This window comes from Symphalangus syndactylus, chromosome 24 (assembly GCF_028878055.3).
Source record: "Symphalangus syndactylus isolate Jambi chromosome 24, NHGRI_mSymSyn1-v2.1_pri, whole genome shotgun sequence".
Classification (NCBI taxonomy): Eukaryota; Metazoa; Chordata; class Mammalia; order Primates; family Hylobatidae; genus Symphalangus; species Symphalangus syndactylus.
This window is the reverse complement of record NC_072446.2, coordinates 39,295,672-39,321,060: the sequence shown is the minus strand read 5'-3', so window position 1 is coordinate 39,321,060 and position 25,389 is coordinate 39,295,672. Positions and strand designations below refer to the sequence as shown.

Genomic DNA, 25,389 nt, shown 5'->3' with positions numbered 1-25,389 from the left:
CTGTAGTTTCCAGCTGGGTGGAAATACAGATCTAAGAATTTGCTTAGCTGGAATCACAATGATGCAAAAAAGTGGAAGTGAGAAAAAACTGAAAAGGGATGCCAAAATTTGACAGAAGTTTATTTGTTAGACCTGACTCTTATTTCTGTGTTAGTGCATGCAAGAAAAAAAATGCATTTTCAAAAAAAAATAGGAAGGTTGTTGAGTATCTAGCTGAGCCAAGCCTGTGCTGGGCAATTCAGAGGTGACCTAAGCAGTGCCTCTCCAACCTCAGCATGCAAGGAATGTGTTCCTGCTATGCCTGTTGCAGGGGCTGGAGGGACTGAGAGGGGAAGAGGGCAAGACTTGTTCCCACCATCAGGAAAGTACAGCCTGTTCCTGCTGCAATAACAAAATATCTTAGACTGAGTAATTTATAAATAATAGAAATTTACGTCTCACAGTTCTGGAGGCTGGAAGTCCAAGATCAAAGTGCCAGCAGACTTAGTGTCTGCTAAAGGCTTTCTCTCTGCTTCCAAGATGACACTTTCTCACTGCAATCGCAAGAGAGAAAGGACAGAAGGGCAAAAAGGGACAAATGTTGTGTCCTCATATGGCAGAAGAGAAGTAGAGGGGCCAGGCATCTATCTGAGGCCACCTTTATAAGGACACTGTCCTATTCATGAGTACAGAACCCTTATGACTTCATTGATTCCCAACAGGCCCCACCTCTTAATACCACTACTTTGGGGTTTAAGTTCCAACATATGAATTTTGGAGGGACACATGCATTCAAACCATGCACGTGTTTTAAGACATCTTTGCAATTAAGGCTTTAGTGGGGTCCCAACCTTTCAAAATGGTTGAGCACATCTGTTCTCAAGTCTTCAAGGAACACACATCTTCAGTGAGATAGAGAACAGTTACCCCTACCCTACAAGGAAACCACAGCTCTGCTCTAAAAGGAGGGAATTGTGATGTAGTGTGAAGGTTACAAGCTTTTGTAGAAGGTAGAACTAGATTCAAATCCTGATTCTATTATACACTAGCTCTAGGACCTTGGGCAAGATTTGTCTTCTCTTGAGTCTTAGTTTTCTCATCTGTAAAATGAGGCGAATTAGTTCTTAGATGGTAAGGATGCATTTGTGAAAATTGCCTGTCAATGTGAGCTACTATTACTATAGATGGAGAGACAGAGATCATGAAAGGGCTTGGGAGCTGCTCAGCATCAAACAGCAAGAAATGGGCAGCGCCATGCTAGAACTCAAGGGTCTGGGACCACAGACCAGTAAACGGAAGCTAGGACACCCTCTGCCTCCCCACTCACAGAAGACCGAGCAGCTTCCTTCCTCAGAGTCACCAGGCCCATTTTGCTTATTGTACAGATGAGAAAAGCATCTCAGAGCGGGGCAGGGATGTGAATGTGACTCCTGCACACCATCTTCCCACTTGCAGCCCCTCTCGGTGCTCTCCACACTGTCTGCACCTCTCCATTTGATGGCATTCGTGATGTACAGATTCAAATATGTTGTTGACATTCCCCCGGGCCTTCCAGGCAGGAATGTTTGCTTTGGAGGTACTGGATAGACGTGGTAAAATCAAGGGCTTTCCATCAGCTTCCTAGCTGTCCATCACCCAGTGCCACGTCTCCCCCAGCAATGGGATCACCTGCCATTTATAAAGTCTGCCCCCCTACAGAGTCATCGGGAATCAACCTACAGAGGCCAGAGTGTCTCGACAGCACACCAGAGAAATCCAGGTAAGCACAAGGCAATGGCACTTTCCAACCTGCCTCTTCATCAGATGCTGAACCAGACTAAAGCTTTTGATACATGTTACCAGTTATTACCAATTGTGTTTGGTTCTAGCACAGAATATGAAAAATCGTGGCTTCAATCATGATGAGAAGCCCAGAGTTAGGCTGGCGGAGCCTGCCATCTCCTTCCTTGGCTACCCTTAAGATGTGGCTTTCATCTTCCTGCTAGTAAGATAACTGCTGGGCTCCAGTCGTCATGTCTTATAAGTAATTAGGAAAAAGCAGGAGAGGAAAACAAAAGCATACAATTTACAACTGGGTCAGCCACTCTAGATGAAGCCCCGACCTACCATTTCCATTTATATCTCATTGATCTTGCCTGGTTGCAAAGAAGGTTGGGAAAGATAATTTCTTTGTTAAGCACATTTCTTCCTTCAAAAATAAAAGGATTCTGTAAATAAAGAGGGAAGAATGGGCATGTGCCCTCGGCTCTCCAAGCTTCCGTTTCCTGCTCTGTAAAGGAAGCATGTCAATAACTGTCTCATAGGATTGGGGTGTTGTAAGGAATTGGGGCACTCCTCCAACACCCAGCAGGAAAGATGCTCCCTGGCCACCCTCCCCTCCTTCAGACTGTCTGTGGGTCTTCCAAGGGTACTCACTGTCAGAACCAGGGAGGGATAAAAAGGAACTTTAATTTGCAAATCCAAAATTAACTTCTATTTAGTGGCACTAGGCTAAACAATTTTCAAAATGCTTGCTGAATTCTCCTAGTAACCTTTTTGAGTGAGATGCAGATTAAAGTATAAAAAACTAAAAGACGGGAGAGCGAGGTGCTAGCCACTAACTACAGCTGGCCTTAAGAAAACTTAACCCTGATCCAAGCCTCAGTGTCCCATCTGTAAAATGGGTATTGGGCCAGGTGTGGTGGCTCATGCCTGTAATCCCAGCACTTTGGGAGGCCGAGGTGGGAGGATCATGAGGTCAGGAGTTTGAGATCAGCCTGGCCAATATGGTGAAACCTGTCTCTACTAAAAATAAAAAAATTAGCTGGGCATGATGGTGCGCACCTGTAGTCCCAGCTACTCGGGAGGTTGAGGCAAGAGAATAGCTTGAACCCGGGAGGCAGAGGTTGCAGTGAACCGAGATCATGCCACTGACTCCAGCCTGGGTGACAGAGCAAGACTCCATCTCAAAAAAAAAAAAAAAAATGGGTGTTGGGTGGGTAGGAATGAGTCCAAATGACTCCTTTGCTTCCCTCCTATCTCCTTTAGCTCCATAGAGAACCTCTCAGAGTGACCCTGAAGCTGACTCTACTTACCTGGTATCCCACAGGTACTGCCCCAAGATGCTGAAGGTCTTGGGCCTCCTTATCCTCTGTTGGTTTCTTGCCCTGTTGTCTGCTCAATATTTGAATATTTGACTTGCCTGTGGGTTTATTATATTGTATATTTTAATTTCTTGGCCTTTAGCCCCTTGGTCATTTTTTAAGCATGCATGCCTTGTAAATTGTTATTGGATGCTGAACGTGATGGTGAAATGACATTATCTTTTTTCCAGAAACGAAGATGTCAGAAAGATAGAGCAGAAATGGATCATGACCCTGCCTAGGCTTAGCTTTGTGTTTTATTAGGTAGAACTGTTTTGGTCTTGTTCTTTTAGAGGGAGACTATTTCTAGGGTGTGGCCCTTTCTCCTAGATCACAGTGTTTTATGTCTTCACTGAGAGCTTAAGATGTGTACCAAGGTTCCTCCCATCAAAGGGGCCCCACCTCCAACTAGTGCTTCCTTCCCCAGCATCACACAGTGGATGTGCTGATGCCTCTGTTCAGCTTTTTAACTTTCAGCTGCTATTTTCTGCCACATGGCTGAGAGTCCCACACTGCAAGGGTGCAGCTTAAAAAGCTGAGATTTCAAGGCTCCTTCCCTGGGGAACTTCCTCTTTGGGATTTTGCCCCTCAAGTCCCAGGCACTCCGGTGGCCCCAAATTCCAACTTCTGTCTCCTCATCCCTGTAAGACTAGCTCTTTTTGCTTGGACCCTGGTTGACATGTTGGAAAATGAACTCAGGCAAAAGCTGGGGTGAATATGGAGCCCGCCTTGAATGATGCCTCTTTCTCAAGAATTACAGGGTTTCAAATTGTGCCCATGTAGTTGCTCATGGATGTCCTCCTTTGTTTTTACAGATTTCCATCTCTTATAGTTGACTTTAGTTGGGAGTGTTAGTCTGATGCAAGATACTCTGTCGTGATCAAAACCAGAACTCTGTAGATGGAACTTGAACTTAGATTTCACAGGGACTGTGCAACCCCTCATTTGGGGTTCAGGGATAGGGTGAGAAGGATGAACACAGAGAATGCTTCCATACTTATAAAAACAGGCTGGGTGTGGTGGCTCACGCCTGTAATCCCAGTACTTTGGGAGGCTGATGCGGGCAGATTACCTGAGTTTAGGAGTTCACGACAAGCCTGGGCAACACTGTGAAACCCCGTCTCTACTAAAATTAAAAAAAAAAAATTAGCCGGGTGTTGTGGCTTGCGCAGAGGTTGCAGTGAGGTGAGATTGCGCCACTGCACTCCAGCCTCGGTGACAGAGCGAAACTCCATCTCAAAAACAAAACAAAACAGAACAAAACACCACACACACACAAACAAACAAACAAACACACAAAACAAACAAAACACACAAACAAACAAACAAAAAGAACTTCAGGGTTGGTTATTCCTAGAAAATGCTTCACGGGTTATAATGTGGCAGGTAAATGCAGAAAAACACCTAAGGATATTCCTGCCTGTGTCATCTGGGGTAAAAACATGAAAATAGCCCAAAAGAGGAGACATTCCATGAACATCGGTCAACACATACCTTAGAAAATTCTGCAGACAAGGAGGTAGACAGTCCTGATGTGCTGCTACTTGAATAAATGCTTCTGTAGAAGCATGACAGGCCAATCTTTGTTTCTCATCATGTTACATGAATGCACACCTATGGAAAGAAAAACTTCCGAAAAAAGATACAACAGAAGTTATCTCTGTGAACTGATTTTTATTTACTTTTTTCTCTTTGTACATATCTTTATTTTCTAATTTTTCTACTTGCCTAAAAACAGATCACCCAAATTAAAATGTTAAACCTGGCCCGGTGCAGTGGCTCATGCCTGTAATCCTAGCACTTTGGGAGGCCAAGTCGATGGATCACCTGAGGTCAGGAGTTCAAAACCAGCCTGGCCAACATGGTGAAACCCTGTCTCTACCAAAAATACAAAAAAATTAGCCAAGCGTGGTGGTGGGTGCCTGTGATTCCAGTGACATGGGCGGCTGAGGCAGGAGAATTTCTTGATCCCAAGAGGCAGAGGTTGCAGTGAGCAGAGATCACACCACACCACACTCCAGCCTGGGAAACAGAGTGAAACTCTGTCTCAGAAATAAATAAATAAATAAATAAATAAAATAAAATAAAATAAAATGCTAAACCAAATGGGTTATGAATTTGCATGAGAATAGTGACCTGGGACCGGGCTGAGAGTCTCTTTGGAATCTGTCAAGTGTCTAAGGAGAGAATCGGTCCCTACCAGCCTCTACCTGTTAGTCTCAGGTCCCAGTGGGACCGTTTGCACTGACATTTGGTTGAAGTCCCAGGAAGCCACACGAACATCTGCATGCACCTCCTTTCCAGGAGGTGTGGAGGGTGTGTCAAGATCCCGAGGGCCACTCCTAGCCCAGGGAGTGCGCCATTCAAGCGGGCACAGTAAATGGGCCTGCAGTGTCCACATACTCCAGCACTGGTCCTTCAGCCTGGGCCCTTCTTGTCCATGCTGCGGAGCCTACTCTCTCCCACCAGCTCAGTGAGGTAAGCCCTTGAAAATGTCAAGTGAAAATCATGATCATAATGATGCATCAGCACAGCGGTGACCATCGTGAAGCACTTACAATGTACAAGGTGCTGTGCTAAGTGCTTACAACAAGAGCAAGAGGAAGGTATGAGTTTGGATCCTCTGCATTTTCCAGATGAGGAAAGCCTAAGGTATCCAGCAAGTAGGTGGCAGAGCTGGGATTCCATCCCAGGTCTGTCTGTCTCTGAAGTCAGGGCATATCACCACCACCATTTTGCTGTAAAATGAGGATAGTGTGTCCTGCATAACATCGTGTGGTGAAGCAACTTGCACTAAATCCCACAATCCCACAGCTGCTAACAGGTGGGGGACTTCAGAGACCATTGTCATAACTTTAACATTATGCAGCCTCTCGCAGCAGCCATGAGCAGTCCTGCTGGAGAAGGCAGTGTCCCTGCAGGAAAAACCGTATGTCCAGCTTTTGGGCATAAATACAGGTTGTGTGGCCTTGGGCAAGTGACTTCATCTCTTGGACCCTCCCTTTCTTGCTCTAAACTATGAGGAAAAGCAGGTCCCTCGCTGAGCCTCAGTAGACCCATCTGTAAAATGGACATAGGTGAATGGGTCCACATGAGTTCTGTGGCCACTTCAGATCTAAGCTCTGGGAAGACCCTCTGAGAAAGTGTCCTTGCAAATGATCTCTTTGCCCTGATCCTCCACAGAGACCTGACCCAAGATGCTGAATGTCTCCAGCCTCTTTGTTCTCCTCTGTGGGCTGCTTGCCTCATCCTCTGCACAGGAGGTCCTGGCTGGAGTTTCTTCCCAGCTCCTTAATGGTGAGACTGTCCTGCTTTGGGTCATGCAGAACCCTGAGCCAATGCCAGTTAAGTTCTCATTAGCAAAGTGCCTGGGACACAATTAACACTATTAATTGTTAGCTGTCCTGACTGCAACATCGTTTAATCCTCATTTTCCGAGAGCCCCCTCTTTCCTGTCTCCTTGCTGTGCTTTATCTATCAAGACCCACCATCAAAGGAACCAGCTCTACATGGACTGGTCCGTGTCCCAGCCTTTGTACCTGCTGTTCCCTCTGCCTGGAACACTCTTTCCCCACCTGTCAACATGGCTGCCTCCCTTCCTTCAGGTCTCTGCTCAAATGCCACATTTGCAGAAAGCCCTTCCTTGACCTCCTGCATAAATGAATCCCTCACCCTGCCTTTTATTTTTTTGTCATAGGATGGACTGATATTCAGCAGCATGGTCATCGTGGTTAAAACATTGAAATTTTGGGGTATACTATTTGGGAAATATTTCCTGCTTAGAGACTCTCCAGGTGCCCGCCATTGCCCTAACCATCCCAGCTTCACCCCCAGAACTCTAGCTTCCCCATGAGCGAAACAACTATGAAATTAACACCTGGCACAGCCCAGGGAGCCCAGGACCTGGATCCAGAGCTATGGCCAGTGCCCCTGTTGAGCTCATTGCTAAATACTTTGAAACCAACTCCTTCACAGCACTTGTTTGCACCTGAATCCTGCCTGTCCCTTTATTCTCTACTTTTTCATCTGTCTCTCCTCAGTCCCATAAGAATGCCAGCTCCATCAGAGTGGTGCCCAGGGTGGTGAACAGACTGGGTGCATGGCCTGGGTGCATAGTAGGCCCCTGTGAATATTTGCTGGATGATTATGTCTGGAACTTGGCCCAGAGCCCAGCAAGCCAGAAATAGCTGAACAAGTCAGAGCCACATAGGGGACATGCTCGGAGGTCAAGGTTGTATCTGAGGATCTTTGGCATCTAAATGTCTACTTGGGTTTGGGGGTGGGGCATTCTTTACAGATTTGACTCAAGGACTCCTCAGGGCAGACTTTCTTCCCAGCCTGCAGACAACTGGCCTCCAGAAATCAATGAGTAGTGCCTTTGACGGTGTATCAGGCCTCCTGGACATCTTGGGGCCTCCACTCACCAATGAGATCAACACTGTTAGGTGAGTGGTCTCTGATCACCAACCACCCCCGATCCAGGTTGTCCTGGTTTGTTGGATTGTTAGAGCTCTCCCCACATTTCCTGACCTCACAGAGGCCCCTCCCTTGCAAAAAGCCTTTCCAACTCTGATGGCCTGAGATCCCCTGGTTGGGAGAAACTCCCACGGTGGGAAGCTAGGGGAGGGGCTAAAGACACAGGGATTCAGTCCCCTTGTCTGGGAAGAGGATGGCTGCTCACCAGCTGTGACAGCATCACCAATCTCTCCCTTTCTCTGAGCCTCAACATCTGCCCTGTTCAATGGGAAATAATAGCTTCTACCCCCAAGGGGCTGTTGTGAACATTAAGTGAAATAATATGTGTAAAATGTTTGCACATCTTCCTCTCCTCAGTAAGCATCCAATCACAGGTAATAAACAACAACAACAAGAATGTGGTAATCCTAACACTAGATGATGCTGGGCTTTAGGGTTAGACTGGCCACCAGAATATAGAAAACCTGGGTCCCTTGTCTCACAAGCATCTTAAACTCAACATGTCCAAAACTCAACTGCTGACTCCCACCTTCATCCCTGCCCCAACATATGCCTCCCCCTGCCCAGCCCATCTTACCTAATGACAACTCCATCCATCCAGTTGCTCTGGCCAAAAAGCGTGATGTCCTACCTGGCTCCTCTGTCACCTTTGTACCTGCTTCCAGCCTGTTGCCAAACCCTGCCTGTCACTTCTGCCTTTAAATCATACCCAGGCATCTCAGCACTTTTTTTTTCCACCTCTGATGATCTGAGCCACCATCATCTCCCCGCTTGACTTACAGCCCCAGATTATCCTGCTTCCACCCACCAGCCCTCATCTCCTCTGTTCTGTTCTGCCAGTATCCAGAAAAATCTTTCTAAGAAGTGGAGCCGACCCTGTAACTCCCTTGTCCAAACCCTCCAATGTCTTCTCTTCACCCTCAGAACCAAGCCCAAAGTTCTTACCACTGGCCCTCAAGGCTCCACGCAATCTGGCCCTGGCTACCTCGCTCACCTCTTCTACTAGTCTCACCTCACTCTCTGCCTGCTAACCACACAAAGCCTGTTGCTGTTCCTCAAACACACCAGCCACATTTCAGCCTGAGGGATTTTGCACTTGCCGTGTTTTCTTTATTTTTACTATTATTATTGTTTTGAGATAAGGTCTTGCTCTGTCTCCCAGGCTGGAGTTCAGTGAGTCGTGTGACCACAGCTCACTGCAGCCTCAACCTCCTGGGCTCAAGCCATCCTCCTGCCTCAGCCTCCCGAGTAGCTGGGACCATAGACACGTGCCACCATGCCCAGCTAATTTTTTGTTTGGTTAGTTGATTTTTTGTTTTGCTTTGTTTCGTTTTCAAGACAAGATCTTTCTCTGTCACCCAGGCTGGAGTGCAGTGGCACAATCATGGCTCACTGCAGCCTTGAGTTCTCAGGCTTAATTGATCCTCCTGCCTTGGCCTCCCAAAGTGCTGGGATTACAGGCGTGAGCCACTGCACCTAGCCTTGCTCTGTCTTAAGCCTGTCCTTTCCTTCTCCTGGCTATCTGCATGACTCATTCTCACTTCATTCGTGACTCTGCCCAAACGTCACCTCCTATGATAAACCTTCCCTGACTACCCTGTCTGAAATTCCACTCTTCCCGATATTACCTTCCATCTTCCTGATCCTGTAGGGCCTTTTTTTTCACTGTGCCTATCACTTTCTATATGTATTTATTTACTGGATTTATTCTCCTATACATACATACCTGCTGCAAGCATCTGCTGTATATAGTTTTCAGTCTTATTCACTCAGTGATTTCAGCCTGCTTGGTACTGGGCAAAGTGCTGAATGTGAGTATTCTGAGATACATCAAGGTAAGAGCTTTTTTTGCTCAGGGATACATTCCCCGTGCTGATAACACATAATAACTTTGCAATAAACTACCTGGTTAATGAATGAGTAACCATCTTTGCATATATTCAGCTTCTTCTCTGCAAGGGACCTGCCATTGCACAAAGTGAGGTCCACCTGCAGCAGGAGCCACAGCCTCCCTGTGTTGTGCTGTTTCTTCACCCAGGATACAGGTGAAAAATCCTCAACTCCTCCAAGTCTCCATCGAGAGCACCCCTCAAAGAAAGGAGGCCACTGTACGAGTACCATTCACGTCTGAGTTGATTGTGCAGTAAGTCACAGCTATGGGTCTCACAGGCTGCATCGGCTTTTGCACAGGAGTCGGGAGATGTGGGCAGAGCCCTAACTAAAGGGCTCAGCAACAGACTCACTGTGCGGTTAGAGCAAAACATCCACCCTCTCTGGGCCTGAGTCACCCCATGTGTAGAATGAGAGGCCTGCAGAATATTTGAGTGCTCCAAGCTTGGGGCCTCTCTGGGGAAAGCAGAAGAGTTGAGCAGATTTCCTCTCCCTGCCTCATCCAGACAGCCCCCACCTTCATTTATTTGGACTTCATGAGTCTACTTAGTTCTGATTGAATGTAACTGAAGACAAGAACACAGAATCACCTCTGGACCCCAATTCCGTGGCACTATTGCCTAGAGATCGCCCCAGGGGCTGCATCTGACCCACTGATATATTTGTCTGGTTTGCATGGTGCATCTGCAGAGGCCAGGCATTCTCCAGTTCACCACAGCCTTTACCGCTCCCTGTGAAACTAATTGCCTGTCTACTTCATTCATTTCCATTTCAAGCCTGGCCATCAAGGCAATGGAGTTTGAGACCTCTAGAAAAGGACTTTCCAAGGTCAGATGCAGTTTCCCAGCTTTGATAAGATGTCATACTTAGAATCAACATTTTCCTTCCTAACTGTCCTCAGAGCCAGAGGTAGCAAGTATTAGTTAGACTCCCTGAGTGCAGAACCCTCTGACTTAGCCACTGGCTGGATGCATGACTTGGAGAAAGCCATTCCCATTCTCCAGGACTGAATGGCCTCTTTTGAAGAATGAGAAAATGACCTTAACAGGGTGGTTTTGCATAACCCTAGTTCTAGAAACAAATGAGGATATGGTAAGCTCTGAGCTTCTCTCCCACCTGCCTTACCTCTTCCCTCCTACAGGCTCCTGACCATGAAGCCCTTCACAGCTAATATGCAGTCGGATATAAAAGTCCAGATTCGTTTGGAGAAGAATGTAGGTGACAGATATGAGCTTGCCTTTGGGAACTGCAGGCTCTTGCCTGAGGCAATTTGGATCCAAACTGGAGTCCAGTGAGTTCTCAATCTGTCTTTCTCTGTGTCCAGCTGGTTATGATGACGTCCCCAGTGAGGTTTCACCTGAAAGATGTCACCAGAAAAACAATACCCTACAAAATTAGGCTTTTGTGTGTATGGTGATGTGTGTATAATAAATAGGACTTTCTGTGTCTTTAAAATTTTGTTTTTTACAAAAGTAATAATTCTATCGACATGAAAAGAGACTTACCAAACAGTACTAAGCAAAAAAAAAAAAGAAGGATTGCTTGGCCATTTGTTGATAGGTTATTTCTAAACTTTTTGGGCCTAACCAGGTGGCTCATGCCTGTAATCTCAGTACTTTGGGAGACCAAGGCAGGTGGATAGCTTGAGCCCAGGAGTTCAAGACCAGCCTGGGCAACATGGCAAAACCCTGTCTATACAAAAAATACAAAAATTAGCCAGGTGTGGTGGTGGGCACCTATAGTCTCAGCTACTAGGGAGGCTGAGGTGGGAGGATCACTTGAGCCCAGGAGGTTGAGGCTGCAGTGAGCCATAAGCATGCCACTGCACTCCAGCCGGGGCAACAAGCAAGACCCTATCTCAAAATAATTAGTTAATTAAAAAGATAAATATTTTGCTAACATAAATAACCCAGAACATTTTGATACAGGAAACTTTCCAAAATAGAATTATTTTCTTATTGTAGATTTTTAAGATTATTCCAAAAGTATACACAGTTCTACAACTTCTAAGTTTTATGGCACTGCCAAACCACTCACCAAATGCCTTACCAATGGAACTGAACCAAGTGGCATGTCTGTAGCTGACACTGGGCAGTTTTGTCCCATATATGATCAATCCCAATTATTCTCTTTTTCACAACATTTATTTTTTTATACATACATACCTTCCCCAAGCATCTGCTATAGATGGCTCTCAGTCTTACTCACTCATTTATTTCAGCCTGCTTGGTGCTGGGAAAGTGCTGAATATGATTATTCTGAGGTATGTTAAGACAAGATCTTCTTTTCACTAGGAGGAAAATCCCATGAATGCTATTATTTTCATTACTTTTACTACCAGTACAGAAGGATTTCATCATTTCTTAGTCTCTGATATTTCCTCTTCAGAGAAACTGTCTTCAGAGGTTTTGCCCTTTTATTAACTAGAGTTTTAGTGTTTACTTCTAAATTTATAATCTCTTTTTAAAAATCTTCTTTTTAAATATTTTTTTTGAAACGGGGTTTCACTCAGTTGCCCAAGCTGAAGTGCAATGGTGGTGCAATCTCGGCTCACTGCAAGCTCCGCCTTCCCAGCTCAGGCGATCCTCCCATCTAGGCTTCCTGAATAGCTGAGATTACAAGCGCAGGCCACCATGCCTGGCTAATTTTTGTGTTTTTTGTAGAGACAGAGTTTCACCATGTCTCCCAGGCTGGTCTCAAACTCTTGCACCCAACTGATCTACCTGCCTCAGCCTCTCAAAGTGCTGGGATTGCAGTCATGAGCCACCACACCTAGCTCTTTTTAAAGTTTTTTTTTTTTTTAATTAAGGCTGATATCCACATTTAGCTGAATCCAGTAGTCATCACCAGTCCATTTTCTATCCTGTCTTCTTCTTATTTTGATTCATCTCAGTTGCTCACTGTTTCAGGAAAGATCTGGGTGTGGAATGCTTTCTGCACCCTTGCACACCTGGTCCTGTCCTCCAGACATGCTCAGACATAAGTGAGAACCAGGCCAGATTCACAGCCCATCTCCCCTTCTGAAAACTCTGCAAATACCTCTCTCTCCCATGATATACTAAAGAAAACATGTCCCTCTTTTGTGAGGAATTTGAGACCTCAGGTTGGAAGCAGTAGGTCATAGCTGATTTCTATGCGAACTCTTTAAGAAATAAAGACATAAACCCTTGACTGACAATAAGAGAGATTTACCCTCACATGTTAAGGATTAGGGACTGAGTCAGGAACATAGAACACAAGGACACCTTTATGCTATTCCCTGCTTCTTTCTCCTTTCTCCCAATTAAAGAACGATGTTACACTGTTCCTTCCATGAAAGCATTGGCCCTCTGGCAGAGGAGATAAGTTCTACTGTAGCATCAGGTAATCAGAGAAATGGGAAAGTGAGAAGGAAGGAGAGAACATAGAATTGGCTAGGATGGTCAAGAAGAGCTTTCTGGAGGAAACCAGTTGGCTGGGCCTAACAAAGTGACAGAATTTGAAGAAGCATCTCCAGAGGGAGATGCAAAATAGTCACAGAAAATATAATGGTGAATAACAATGATAAGGGCAAGGTGATTTAAATTGGAAGATTAATTTTAAAGAGCCCTAGAGTGTGGATTAGAGCAGTAGAACACGGCTGGGTGATGGAATGCCATGGAAACAAGGAGTGGACTTGAAGAAGTTCACAGGCATTGAGCAAAGAAGTGATGGGGATAAAGGAGAGTCTGAGAGAAGTTAATCTGTTCTGCATATTTTCTGCCTCTTCATTTAGACTTGCCCCAGCAGCAAAATTTGTTGTGGCAAACATAGAGAGAAACCTGAAAAACATAGTAGCCCATGATCTGGGACGAAAAGTAAGTATGCAAACCCAGATTACTTCTGTTTTTGAGCTGAGACTCAGAGCATGGGGGGGTTGGATCTTCTTAATGAAGTGGGAAGAAATCTTCCAGGAAGGAGAGTTAGGGAGAGATGGAGTGGCATCTATTAAGTTTCCATTCTGCAATCAGGCACTGGTGAAGTATTTTACAAACATTATTTAATCATTCAGGTCAAAATGAGCATCCATGTGACCAGAAGTGAGTAGATAAATCTCCCCAAAACTCAGTTTCCTTATCTGTAAGATGGAGATAAGTAATCACAAAATTAACATTCACTAAGCATGCAAACACTGTGCTAAGTATCTGAAATGAATTTTCTTATCTCATCCTCCAAACAATCTCATACTCCAGGTAACAATATCGTCTTCGTTTTCCAGATTTAAGTTCCAGAGAAGGCCAATGACTTACTCAAGTCATACAGCTACCAAGTGGCGGAGCTGGCTTGTGACCCTAGGGCAGTCTGCCCCCAAAACCCATCTACTTGGTTGTCCCCAGAATGCGTTGGCTTAGGAGAACTTGCCTTGCTCACTCCCATTTAGGCGTTATTAGTGGAGCCCTCCTCTTGACTTTTGCCTATTTCCTTGTCTTTCAGGTGTGTCCTGTGATTAATAAATGGCTCTACAACCTGGACCAGCATGTGGTTAAAGAATTGATTAGTAAGTGCTGGAGGTGGGAAGGGACAGGAACCCTCCAGAAGAAAGCTCAGAACCCTCCCTCACCCTTTGTATTTCATTTCCCCTTACCTCACTCTGGCACTTCTCCTAGACCAAAATTCTCTTTCCTGCTGAAGTGGAATGGTCCCTAATAATAACAACCTTAATAATAAACTCAGCTGACATTTACTGAGGGAGCCCAGTGTGCCAACATGAAGCACTGTGCCTGCACTAGCAATTGAACATGCACCTTTAGCTAAGGACTTGCTGGTTTCAATTCTATTCTTGTCCCCAAAGCCTAGAGCAGCTGAGATATGAATGGAAACTTCTCCAGGGGAGAAAATCTGCCCAATTCTCCCTTTGTCCTCCTCTAAAATTGTATGATGTTAAATGATGGGCAGAAAATTGGTCTGTTTTCAGCCCAGACAAACACTGCCTCCTTTCAGTAGTCCCTACCTCAAGCATCCAAAGTTTTCATATCTGCCAGAACTCAAAGCAAAAAATGCAATATTGAATCTCAGCAGCTCAGGCCCCCAGCAGGATTCCAAACTTCCTCCACCAAAAAAAAAAAAAAAAAAAAATGCTGAATTGAAAGGTATATGCCTTCATTCACTGAATATTCACTAGTCCTGCCAAGTGCTAGATGCCATAGTTTCTAAAATTCCTCAAGTGGCTCTCCCAGCAAGCAATTTTCTGACCTCTGCTTATTCCATTAACTGGGAAGTCACTACTTTTTTTTTTTTTTTTTGAGATGGAATCCAGCCCAGTCTGGAGTGCAGTGGTGCGATCTCAGCTCACTGCAAACTCTGCCTCCAGAGTTCAAGCGATTCTCCTGCCTCAGCCTCCCAAGTAGCTGGGATTACAGGCAGGCATCACCACCCCTAGCTAATTTTTGTATTTTTAGTAGAGATGGGGTTTCATTGTGTTGGCCAGGCTGGTCTTGAACTCCTGACTTCAAGTGATCCACCCGCCTCAGCCTCCTAAAGTGCTGGGATTACAGGTGTGAGCCACTACCAGTGAGCCCGGCCAGAACTCACTACTTATGAGGTAGGAAGCTTCAGGCAACTAATCTGGATGAGCCTAAAAACTCCCAAAGCTTGTGTTTCCAGGCCCACTCGAATGAATGGGACAGCTCAACCAACACCTTAGCTCTACTATGGGCCATCCCTTCAGAGAGACGGCCAGGTGAATGGAGACTCCGGCTGTAGTAATGGCACCTTTCTCCACTGTCTCATTCCAGTGTAGGAGCTCTTATGTGATTAGCTTGGGAGGAAGTGGTTGCTCCTAATCTGTAGATAAGGAAACCAAGATCCAATAACTTTAAGCAATTTGCCTAAGATTACTTAGTAAAAAATAATAACAATAAAAGCTAAATGCATATTAAATGCTTTTACTATGTGCCAGGCTCTTTGCAGACTTTATATATGTTAATTTGATCAGTCCACACAATTCCGTGAACTAGGTATTATCACTATCTGCATTTTAAAGATGAGGAAACAGAAACAAAGGAAGATCAAAATGTTTGCCCATATTTCCATGGAAGAAAATGTCAGAGCCAGAGTAAACCTACATCCTCCAGCTATAGAGCCCACACTGGTAGTCACTGTACTGCATGGATAAAGAACTGTCAGTTAAATCATACAAGCCAGCCAGTGGCAAATAAGAGCTTCCAGCCTCAGCCTTCTGTCTCCACACCTTGGGCTCATTTCTCATCCCTATTCTGCTCCCAGTGCTGTTCCAAGGGGGAAATTTCCCTGGCCTCTCTGATCCTCCTCCACCCCCACTGTCTGAGGTATCTCTTTTGCATTCTAGATCTGGTCCTGCTGCAGGAAAAGTACCAAGTCACCATCTAAATGTCCCCAAAGTGAAGAAGCTATGTTTGTAGCAATCCGGTGAGAAACCAGAGCATGTTTCCATTGCTTAGTGATGACCTTTGGCCTTTAGGGTCATTATAAGTGTGTTACTCATTCATTTGTTAAATTTTAGTTAAGCCTCTACTATATGCTAGACTCTATTCCACATGTTAGGAATACAGCAGTGAACAAGATGGACAAGGAATCTGATTTCCTAGAGCTTGTATTCTAGTTGGGAATACTAACAGTGAACAAGGAAATAAATATATAGTCAACTAAATTCCAGAGGATGGTGGGTATTCAGAAGAAAACAAAGCAGGAGGATGTGGGCAAAAGTAACTGGGGTGGGGGCAGAGAGAGAGTCATCAAATTAATATAGTCAGACAGAGGCTCTTTGGGGAACAGACATTTCAGCTGAGCCCTGAATGATAAGGCAGAAGGAGTTGTGCCGAGGCCCAGGAGAAAAGTATCACAAGCAAGAGGATGAACATGTGCAAAGTCCCTGAGGCAGGAATGAAGGAACTTGCCTTTCTGAAGTAAAGAAAGAGGCCGACATGGGCTGGAGTGTGTAGGGAACTCAGTTGTAGGAGACATCTTTACAAGAGTGATATTTGGCAGAGAAAAGGAAGGGATTTTCTATAAAAGGAGATGTCATTATTCATTCATTTATCATGTATGTATTTGCAACTCTTTGGTGCTGAATACACTCTGCTCAGATGTCACCATCTCAGGTCTCTCAAAAGTGGCACATCCACCACTCTCTTCCCTGCTTTACTTTTCTTCATACCACTCATTATTATCTGACTTCCCACTATATTATTTGTATCTTTTCTCTCCACATCTTAAAAGAATTTAGACCTCATGAAGTCAGGGACTTCATCTATTCCCTGTTTTATCCCAAGTTCCAGGATTACAAAAACGAATCACACTTGGCCCCGACCTCAAGAGCTCCCAGCCTAGCAAGAGATAAAACAAATAAATCGGCAATTTCATGTGCATTGAGGTGCTCAGTTGAGGTTCTATGGAAGTAGAGAGGCAAGATCCAGTAGCCAGGGGACTTCTAGGAGTCTTTACAGAAGAGGCAAGATTTAAACTGGGTATTGAAAAATGATAAAGACTCACTTTGTGAGAAAAGACATTATAAGCAGAAGATACAGCATGTGCAAGTACACAGAAGCAGGAAAGGGTCTGATGCTCTGGGCAATGGGGAGAAGCTCTGGGCAATGGGGAGAAGCTCTGGGTGACTGCCCATAGGAGTCATGGGGGACAGAGGTATCCTCCCCTGAGGAGTAAGGATAAGCATGTAATAAGCTATGCTGTACACATGCTTTGTGAGAACAAGGTCACATGTGATGAATCGGGCTGTAAGAAGGTACAGTCCATGACAGGGGACATAAAAAATTAAGTGCCCAACACCATAATGGAATCTACATCCTTGAGTTAATTAGCTTAGTTATGTAATACTCTAAACCAATGTTATCCAATAGAAATATAACAAGAGACACACAAGTAATTTTGAATTTTCTGGCAAGGCCATCTTTAAAAGGAAAAAGAAACAGATTATATTAACCTTACTAGTTTATATTTACCCACCATATCCAAAATATTATCATTTTAACATGGAATCAATATGAAAGTAATAAAATATTTTACATTCTATTTTTGCAGTAAGTCTTTGGTCTGATGTGTATTTTATACTTACAGCACATTTCAATGTGGAGTAGCTGCATTTCAAATGTTGATATCCATGGGTGACTAGTGGCTACCATATTGGACAATGCAGCTCTCTCTAAGTAAATCGGCTGGCAGTTGCAAAACGTTGAAAGGTCTAGGGCATCTCATGTATTCCTGCCAATATATCTAGGCTGCCACTTAGCACAGAAGTCCCAAATCTGTGACCCCCGCTCCATATTATATTCAGCTTACAGACATGTTTGGTTTAGCCTATAAAGTGTTTTATACATGTGACTGAGTTGCCAATATTAAAAGTAAGAAATGTCTTTTGATTAGCTAGGGTACCTGGTGATATTTTGTATTATTGTGTTGTGAAGTAGGCCAAGGCGACGAGGAAGAGCCACCTTAATCGATGAGAGGAAGTCCAGGGAAACAATGAGAAAACGTTATCCAGAGAGAGGCAGTGGATGGGTGTCCCGACAGGAATAGACTTCAGCACCACGGACAGCAGTCGTGCCAGTGCGGAGTGGGAGGGCAGACGTGGGAAAGGCTGTCAGTTCTGACCGGAAGAAAGGGTATGAAATTTACTAATACCTGGATTATCTCACACAGAATCAGCTTCTGCATCTTAATCTCCTCCCTGGAATGTCCTCCACACTCCAGGACACCACCTGCGTAGATCGTGTTGATTATTCAGCTGATGCCTGGAATTGCATGACCCACCCTGGACCAAAAGATCCCCTGCTTCTCCGGATACGGAGGTTATTTCCCTGTAAATCCTCACCAGAACCCATGTGCTGATTCCCTGTAATCTTCCCACAATAAATTTTTAGCAGCTCTGAACTGCAAACTGTCCAGCTTCCACAGCGCCATGTGGATGGGGGCAATGTAGCCAGAGATGGTGGTGAGTCTGGTCATGATAACAAAAGTCGGGAAAGCAGGGGAGGATACTTGGGTTGATTTATCCATTATCTCATAAACATCTGAAAACTCTGGCATGATGTTTCCCAAAGGCTAATTAAAATTTTTAAAAGATTTCCTGTCTTGTCTGGGATGTTTTCTGAACTAATTTTGTGACCTTGGGTGGCTCCATCCTCTTGGCCACAGTCTCCTCACTGTGCAGTGGGAATGTTGATCTCATCTTCCCAGAGCCCTCAGGCAGGAACAGCCTACAAAGTTGTGATTTATGGGAGAAATTTTATCCTGGCCCTGGTAACTCCATTTTTCTTCCCTGTATCACCAAACTTCCCAAAACACATGCTGCTATTCACTGCCTCTCCTTCCTCACCTTCGACCTTTGCTCATTTTTTTTTTAAGATGGAGTTTTGCTCTGTCGTCCAGGCTGGAGTGCAGTGGTGTGATCTCGGATCACTGCAACCTCCGCCTTCCAGGTTCAAGAAATTCTCCTGCCTCAGCCTCCTGAGTAGCTCAGACTACAGGCGTGTGCCACCATGCCCAGCAAATCTTCCTATTTTTTAGTAAAGATGGAGTTTCACCATGTTGGCCAGGCTGGTCTTGAACTCCTGGACTCAAGTGATCCACCTGCCTCAGCCTCCCAAAATGCTGGGATTACAGACGTGAGCCACTGCAACCGGCCATCATTTTTTTTTAAATATGGCTTCCTTCTCCAAAGTATTATTCTAATTTAATTCTCATGATAAACCTAGGAAGTAACTGTTGTTTTCTCTTGAATAGGTGAGAAAACTGAGGCTCAAAGAGGTGCAGTGATGTGTGCAAGCTGCACCTCTAATAATGAGAGAGTCAGGACTCAAACCTACGTCTGCCTTAGAATGAAAGTTTGGGTCCTCACTGGGCCTGTGGGCACACTGTTTGTGTCCATATTCACGTTCCTGACCCCGTCCCCACCACTCTCCCCTTGTCTCACTTGCTCCGATCACACTGGCTTTCTTGTGCTGCCTCCTCAGCTTGTTCCAACCTCAGGGCTGAACACTGGACTGGATTTTTATCTGTCCTGTTCACTGCTTGGCACATGGAGGGGCTCAGTGAAACCTGCCAACTCCCTGATAAATGCTCGCTCCTGGGAGATGCCACACACTGCACAATAGCATGGAGAATGTGGCCCTCAGAGTCACAAAATCCCTCTCCCAAAGACAGTTCCCCAATTCCCAGAGGATCCAGGTGAAGAAATTTAGTGCTGCAGCTATCTCCAGTAACCATGAGAATTTAGGATCAGCTGAAGCAAAATGAGCAAATATTGGGTGACACATGTTTGAGAAAATTAATAAAAGGGGGATTGGGATCCAAAAGCGGAAAATGGAAGAAGACAGAAAGCAAGTTTGGTCCCTTTGAGAAAGGCAGCCGGAAGCAGAAGAGAAGCCAAGTTGCTTGAAGAATAAAATTAATGATCAAACAGGTTGAATGTGCATTTTTAAAAGAAGGACCCATGCCCGTTTCCTCTTCCTACTGGCTGACATTTAAGGGCAGGTGAGGCTGTGCCTAGCTGGTTATCTTTAATGACCTGCCTTCCTCCTTTCCTCCTGAGAACACTCCTGCTAGGTAAGCCTCGGGGCTTGACAGGTTGGTTCCTGCCCCCTTGTGGTCCAGAGTGTTCATGGTTATGGTGAGACCTGCAGTCTTCAGTCCATCTGGTGGATCAACTCTCTGAAAATGTTGGCATTTCCCATGTGTGTCCCACAGAATCTTAGTGGCCTCTGTAGTATATAAGAGGAAATGCAGCTGGACAGAACAGGCTTGCAGACCCCTGCAGGGGAAGGTCAAGGGCTGTAAGTGAATTTATCCAGAAACAAGGTAGAGCCTATTAGAGCCAGGTGGCCCAAGTTCAAATCCTAGCTCCACATTTACCAGCTGTGTATCCTTAGACAAGTGACTCCAGAGTCAGGGCTCAACATCTATCTGCCATTATTATTCTTCCTGCCTCTCCTTGCAATGCTTGTGGCTGGGGGAATGGGGGCTGAGGATCATGTTGGGCAGCAGAATGGGGTGTGGGATGAAGCAGTTGGTGGGGAATGAGCAACAGCTCCTCTGAGCTCCCTCCTGCAGGCCAGGCTACCTGGCTCCCATCCGAGCCCCACCCCTCCCCAGCTGGGTGGATTTGGGGATTTTACTTAACATTTCTGTGCCTCTGCAAAAGGAGGCCAATAATAACAGTACCTACTGCAAAGGGTTGTGTTGAGAATTGAATAAGTCATTACAGGTAAAGCACTTAGCTTGCCCTGGAGCTCAGTCAGCACTCAATAACTGTTAGCTAGTATCACTGTTATTATTTCAGCTAAGTGATCTTCACACACTGTGTGCATCAGAATTGTCCAGAAGCTGATTCCCAGGATCCCCCTCAGAGAGCCTGACTCAATTCATCAGAGGTGACCTAAGAATCTGCATTTTTACAAGTCCCATCTCTCCCTCCAAAATTCAGTGATGCTCCCCTGGAAATTCCAGCTTTTCCATTTTCCCTTTGCCCTCTCCAGGCCGCCCTCAGAACCCAGACAAGATCAACTCTTCCTTTGTCAAACCCAATATGCCATTCAGAAACGGTCCCCACTCTCTCTTCCCCTGCCATTTTAAGGAAATTCGCGTTTGGATTAAAGTTCCAGCCCCTAGTTCAGTGTAGTTGTTAAGCATATTTATGTTAAACAATATACACACACAAACATATATACATATACATATGTATATATATATATACATATACATATGTATATATATATATACATATACATATGTATATATATATATACATATATATATATGTAAAGAATGGAACGAATGAATGATTAGATGAATAATGAATTCCATTCCTTAGAAGAGTAACTCTCAAAGTATGGACTGAATCCCCTGCATCATCTCCCTAGGGTGTTCATTCCAAAGGCAGCTCCCAGCACCTCCCCCCAGCCCCTACTAAATCAGATTCAGGAACCTGCATTTAATGCTTCTGCCTCTTCTGCTGTTCCCTGGAGTTTGGGGACCTCTGCCTTTTGCTAGGGACTTGGAATTTCCTTAGAGCCCCAAGGAGGGGAAGTGGCCACCCCAAGTGGCCATTGGAGCTCACAGGTGTGCATAAGCCTGCTTGGCCCAGAGTTCTGCCAAGGGAGGTTCCTGCCTCCTTGTCCCACTGGACAGCCTCTTCCTGCAGCCAGGGATGTGAGACAGGCCCTCTCCCTGGGCACGTGGGTACAGACTTCTCACCCCATAGACAGCCACTACTGTCTTCCTTTCTTCCTCCAACCTGCCGAGCCCTTTCCCACCCGAGGGCCTTTGCCCTCATGGTTCCCTCTGCCTGGCTCCCCTTCCCCATTTTTATACTAAAGCCTGGCTCCATCTCCTCCTCTCCTCCTGGGCTCTGCTCGAATGTCACCTGAGACCTTCCCTAACCCTGGTCTAATGTGGCCTCCTTGCTATTTCCAATCTCACATTAAGCTTTTTCCCCATAATACAATTTATGGTTATTTGGTTTCTTGTTTATTTCACCTTGTTCTGATTCCCTTGCCAGATGATAAGCTGCTGGGGAATAGGGTGACTGTTATTCCCTGGAGTCAAGCACAGTGCTTGGCACACAGTTGGCCCACAGTAAATAACGATTGGGTGGATGGATAAATGAATTTTTTTCAAAGTCAAACTCCTTGAAAGCCAATTTCCCAGGAGAGCAAGGGTTTTACCATTGAACCCATGGGCATGCCTTAAGAGGTCCATGGCAATCCTGGTACTGTGTGCAACATTTTTTAGCTTGGTGCATTTTTTTCCCTAAAAGACAAACCAAAGCTTCCAGTGCATTTTCAAAATGTCCCCCAAGAAAGTAAAGAAGCTTGTTTTAAGGAAAGCTATTTGGAATAGTGAAGGAGGCTGCTAATGTGTGAGGCTCAGTGGTGTTCCACAGCTCCAGTGTCTAAGGAAAACAGCGTCTGAGGCAGTTCTGGGGAAGGCAAGAAAGACCGCTGGGATGCCAGTTCAGCCTCTTCCTGGCTGGGAGCTTAGGCAGCCGCTGGGTTTCTCTGGGTCCCCGTCTCCTCACCTTTGTGGCATGAGGATGGAATGGGATAGACCACAGAGCGGGCTTCACACAGGGAAGGGTCCCAACAGAGAAACGCCAGCCCCACCAGCCTCCAGGTAGCTGCTCACTAAGGAGCAGTCCTCAATCCACCACCATCCTCCCTGAGAGCACCAGCGTGGGGTGCCCAGCCAACCCGGGCTTTTTCCCTTGAATGTCAGCTGAAGAAACTCCACCTCCTCGGGGAGGTCTTTTCCCTGACATCCCTTTTCCCCCATTGGCCAGGTATCCCCTCCCTGTGCCCTCCCACGGTACCTCCCACCTCCTTCACCGCTGGGCCATACTTCATAATCCTATGCTCAGTTGCAGGGATAATTGAAGACTGTGTGTCTCCCCACTGGTATGTGAGCTCCATGAGGACAAGGACCCTGCCTGACCACTCTCTGTGGGATCCCCAGAGCCCACGGCTCCTGGCACTCAGTGTTCAATGATTTTAGTGGTTTTATTCATTGAATGAATGACAGCAAAGCCCACCATCTGAACAGCCATGTGCAAGCTCACTCCAGGACCTTCACACCCTCACTGCTGTCTCAGCCTCTCTATCATTCCTGCCTGTCTTCTGGAGTTGCATTTTATTCATGAAAGTACTTGATAGAGGTGGCTCCTGCATTCATTGCGCATGAGTCCCAGGAGCCATCTCAGGACTGTCATGCTCCATGTCACTGACTCCATCAGCTTCCTTGGTTTACAGGTGAGGAAGGCTCAGAGGGGTAAGGACAAGGAGGAGGATCATCATAATAACGTGGTTTTGGAGGACTGGCCCAAGCATGATTCACTTTAATCCTCACTATAGCTCTGAGGTCTGCACTGCGATCCTTTTACAGACCTGGGAGCTGAGTCTGCCAAGAGACAGAGTCAGGAGTTGAACCCCGGTCTGTGTGACCCCAGAGCACATGCTCTGGACTGCATGTGATCCTGCACCGAGTTGGCTTCAAATCCAGTCCCCAGCCACTGAGCAGGGTCCTCTCATCCCTCCAGATCTGCTCTCTTTTGTCATGCATCAAGCTCTGAAAATCTATACCCTCCACGCTGTCCTTTCATTAGGCTCTGTGGCCTTGAGAATCACAGCCTGTGATAAGGTAGGACCAGCAGCCCCCGCCCCGTGTTAAGATGTCCAAAGAGCCAAGGACAACAGATTAGCTCCTCCTGACAATGCCCACTCTTCTCTGTTTTCTTGACAATAAATAACACAATTCCAACCACTTACATAAAACCAGGAAGGCTAGAAAAATACATTTTGAAGTAAGTGATATTCTACAAACATTCCCAAGGGGAGCATGAACTCTGAGAAAGGACCTCAAACAGGGAAAGCCAACACCCTGAACCAAGGCTTTCTCAGTACAATCTCTTACAAAACCAGAGTGAATTGCCCAAGAATAGCCCCAAGGCTTCTGTGAAATTTGCAAAGGATGTTCCCATCCCTCATCCACATAGGACCCTCTACATCCCCCGTAGTATGGGGAAACAACACAGGGACAGTGACAAATGCCTTTGTATCAGAGCTCACAGCAATGGCATGGTGGGGCCCAGACCCCCGAGACTTGTGCTGCTGCAGTGGAGTGGGCAAGAGAGAGCTGCAGGCAGTGCGGTCCAACAGAATGCAGGGACCCTCCTGGGCCTGGGAGGTGTTGTGTGGAATGTGGCTTTTGCTCTGTGTGCAGTAGGAAATGCTGGAGGGTTTTGAGCAGAGGAGTGGCATGGTCTACCTTACATCTTTTTTTTTTTTTTTTTTTTTTGAGTTGGAGTCTTGCTCTGTTGCCAGGCTAGAGTGCAATGTAGTGTGATCTCAGCTGACTGCAACCTCCGCCTCCCGGGTTCAAGCAATTCTCCTGCCTCAGCCTCCCGAATAGCTGGGACTACAGGTGTATACAACCACGACCAGCTAATTTTTGAATTTTTAGTAGAGATGGAGTTTCACCATGTTGGCCAGGCTGGTCTTGAACTCCTGACCTCATGATACGCCCGCTTCGGCCTCCCAAAGTGCTGGGATTACAGGCATGAGCCACCGCGCCCAGCCTACCTTACATCTTAAAATGACTGTTCAGTCTGCTGTGTGGAAGAGATTGTAGGTGGGCACAGTTAAAAGCTGGGAAACCAGCCGGGACCCACTGGCAATAATTCAGACCAAGTTGATGGTGGCTGAGGAGTAGTTGTTAGATGTGGTCATGTTCTGGAAGTGTCAGCAGGATCTCCTGACAGATAGGTTGTGGGAGATGGGAAAAGGGGAGGAAAGGGCAGCTCCACGGGCTGGGACTGGAACAACAAGGTGGACTTGGCACCATTTCCTGAGAGGGAGGACAGGGGACTTGAACTGAATTCTCTCTGAATCCCAACCCCAGGGCTCCAAGGTCAACCGATGCTTTGGCTTCAGGACTCTGTAAATCTTATCCAGAAAGGTAAGATCCATCCATCCAGTTATTCGTTCATTTGTAGCATTAACAAACATTCACCAGTACTTACCATGTGGCAAACATGGGAGGCACTGTAGACATGAGGATTAATTAGACTCATACCTTGCCCTCAAGAAACTCATAATTCAGAGGAGATTCCAGGATCAACCATCTCCACTCATCAATTCAGTCGTTTGGTCACTCAACAAACACTCATTAGCACTCAATTTCTGACAAGCAAGTATCGTGGTAGGGATTGAAGTGGTTGGTCTTGCCCTTAAGAAAGTCCTAGCCCAATTGGAGAGCCTGGGGTTAGCCATCCTCATTCAAATGTATTCATTCATTGGTTCACTAAAGAGTCACCAACATCCAGCCTGTGCCAGGATCTGGGAGAGGACTCCTGTTGGATGACCCAACAATAGACTCTGGTGAGTGTCTCCAAGCAACAAGGCCTCCCTCTGGAGCCCTG

The 25,389-nt window shown here is 45.8% G+C and overlaps 1 protein-coding gene and 1 long non-coding RNA gene across 2 annotated transcripts in view; one reads left to right on the top strand and one right to left on the bottom strand.

Moving 5' to 3' along the window:
- Nucleotides 1-4,726, bottom strand: part of LOC129474319 (uncharacterized) — a 33,762-nt gene extending 29,036 nt beyond the window's left edge. Inside the window, exon 1 of the long non-coding RNA XR_008654517.2 lies at nucleotides 4,596-4,726. This is a non-coding gene — a long non-coding RNA (uncharacterized lncRNA). The remainder of the gene's footprint in view (nucleotides 1-4,595) is intronic.
- Nucleotides 1,702-18,541, top strand: LOC129474318 (putative BPIFA4P protein). Its single transcript, XM_055265543.1, has 9 exons — nucleotides 1,702-1,738; nucleotides 6,285-6,398; nucleotides 7,399-7,546; nucleotides 9,616-9,720; nucleotides 10,609-10,758; nucleotides 13,222-13,303; nucleotides 13,920-13,983; nucleotides 15,793-15,872; nucleotides 18,120-18,541. Exons 2-8 carry the CDS (start codon nucleotides 6,299-6,301, stop codon nucleotides 15,831-15,833), a joined length of 690 nt encoding a protein of 229 aa, XP_055121518.1. The 5' UTR covers nucleotides 1,702-1,738; nucleotides 6,285-6,298; the 3' UTR covers nucleotides 15,834-15,872; nucleotides 18,120-18,541.
- The last annotated feature ends 6,848 nt before the right edge of the window (nucleotides 18,542-25,389 follow it).

Excerpts from the sequence above, each read along its gene's own strand:
- LOC129474318 (XM_055265543.1), top strand. The coding sequence starts at position 6,299 with ATGCTGAATGTCTCCAGCCTCTTTGTTCTCCTCTGTGGGCTGCTTGCC. Across the intron at positions 6,399-7,398 it reads TTCTTCCCAGCTCCTTAATG|ATTTGACTCAAGGACTCCTC; the intron begins GTGAGACTGTCC and ends CATTCTTTACAG. Across the intron at positions 10,759-13,221 it reads TGGATCCAAACTGGAGTCCA|ACTTGCCCCAGCAGCAAAAT; the intron begins GTGAGTTCTCAA and ends CTCTTCATTTAG.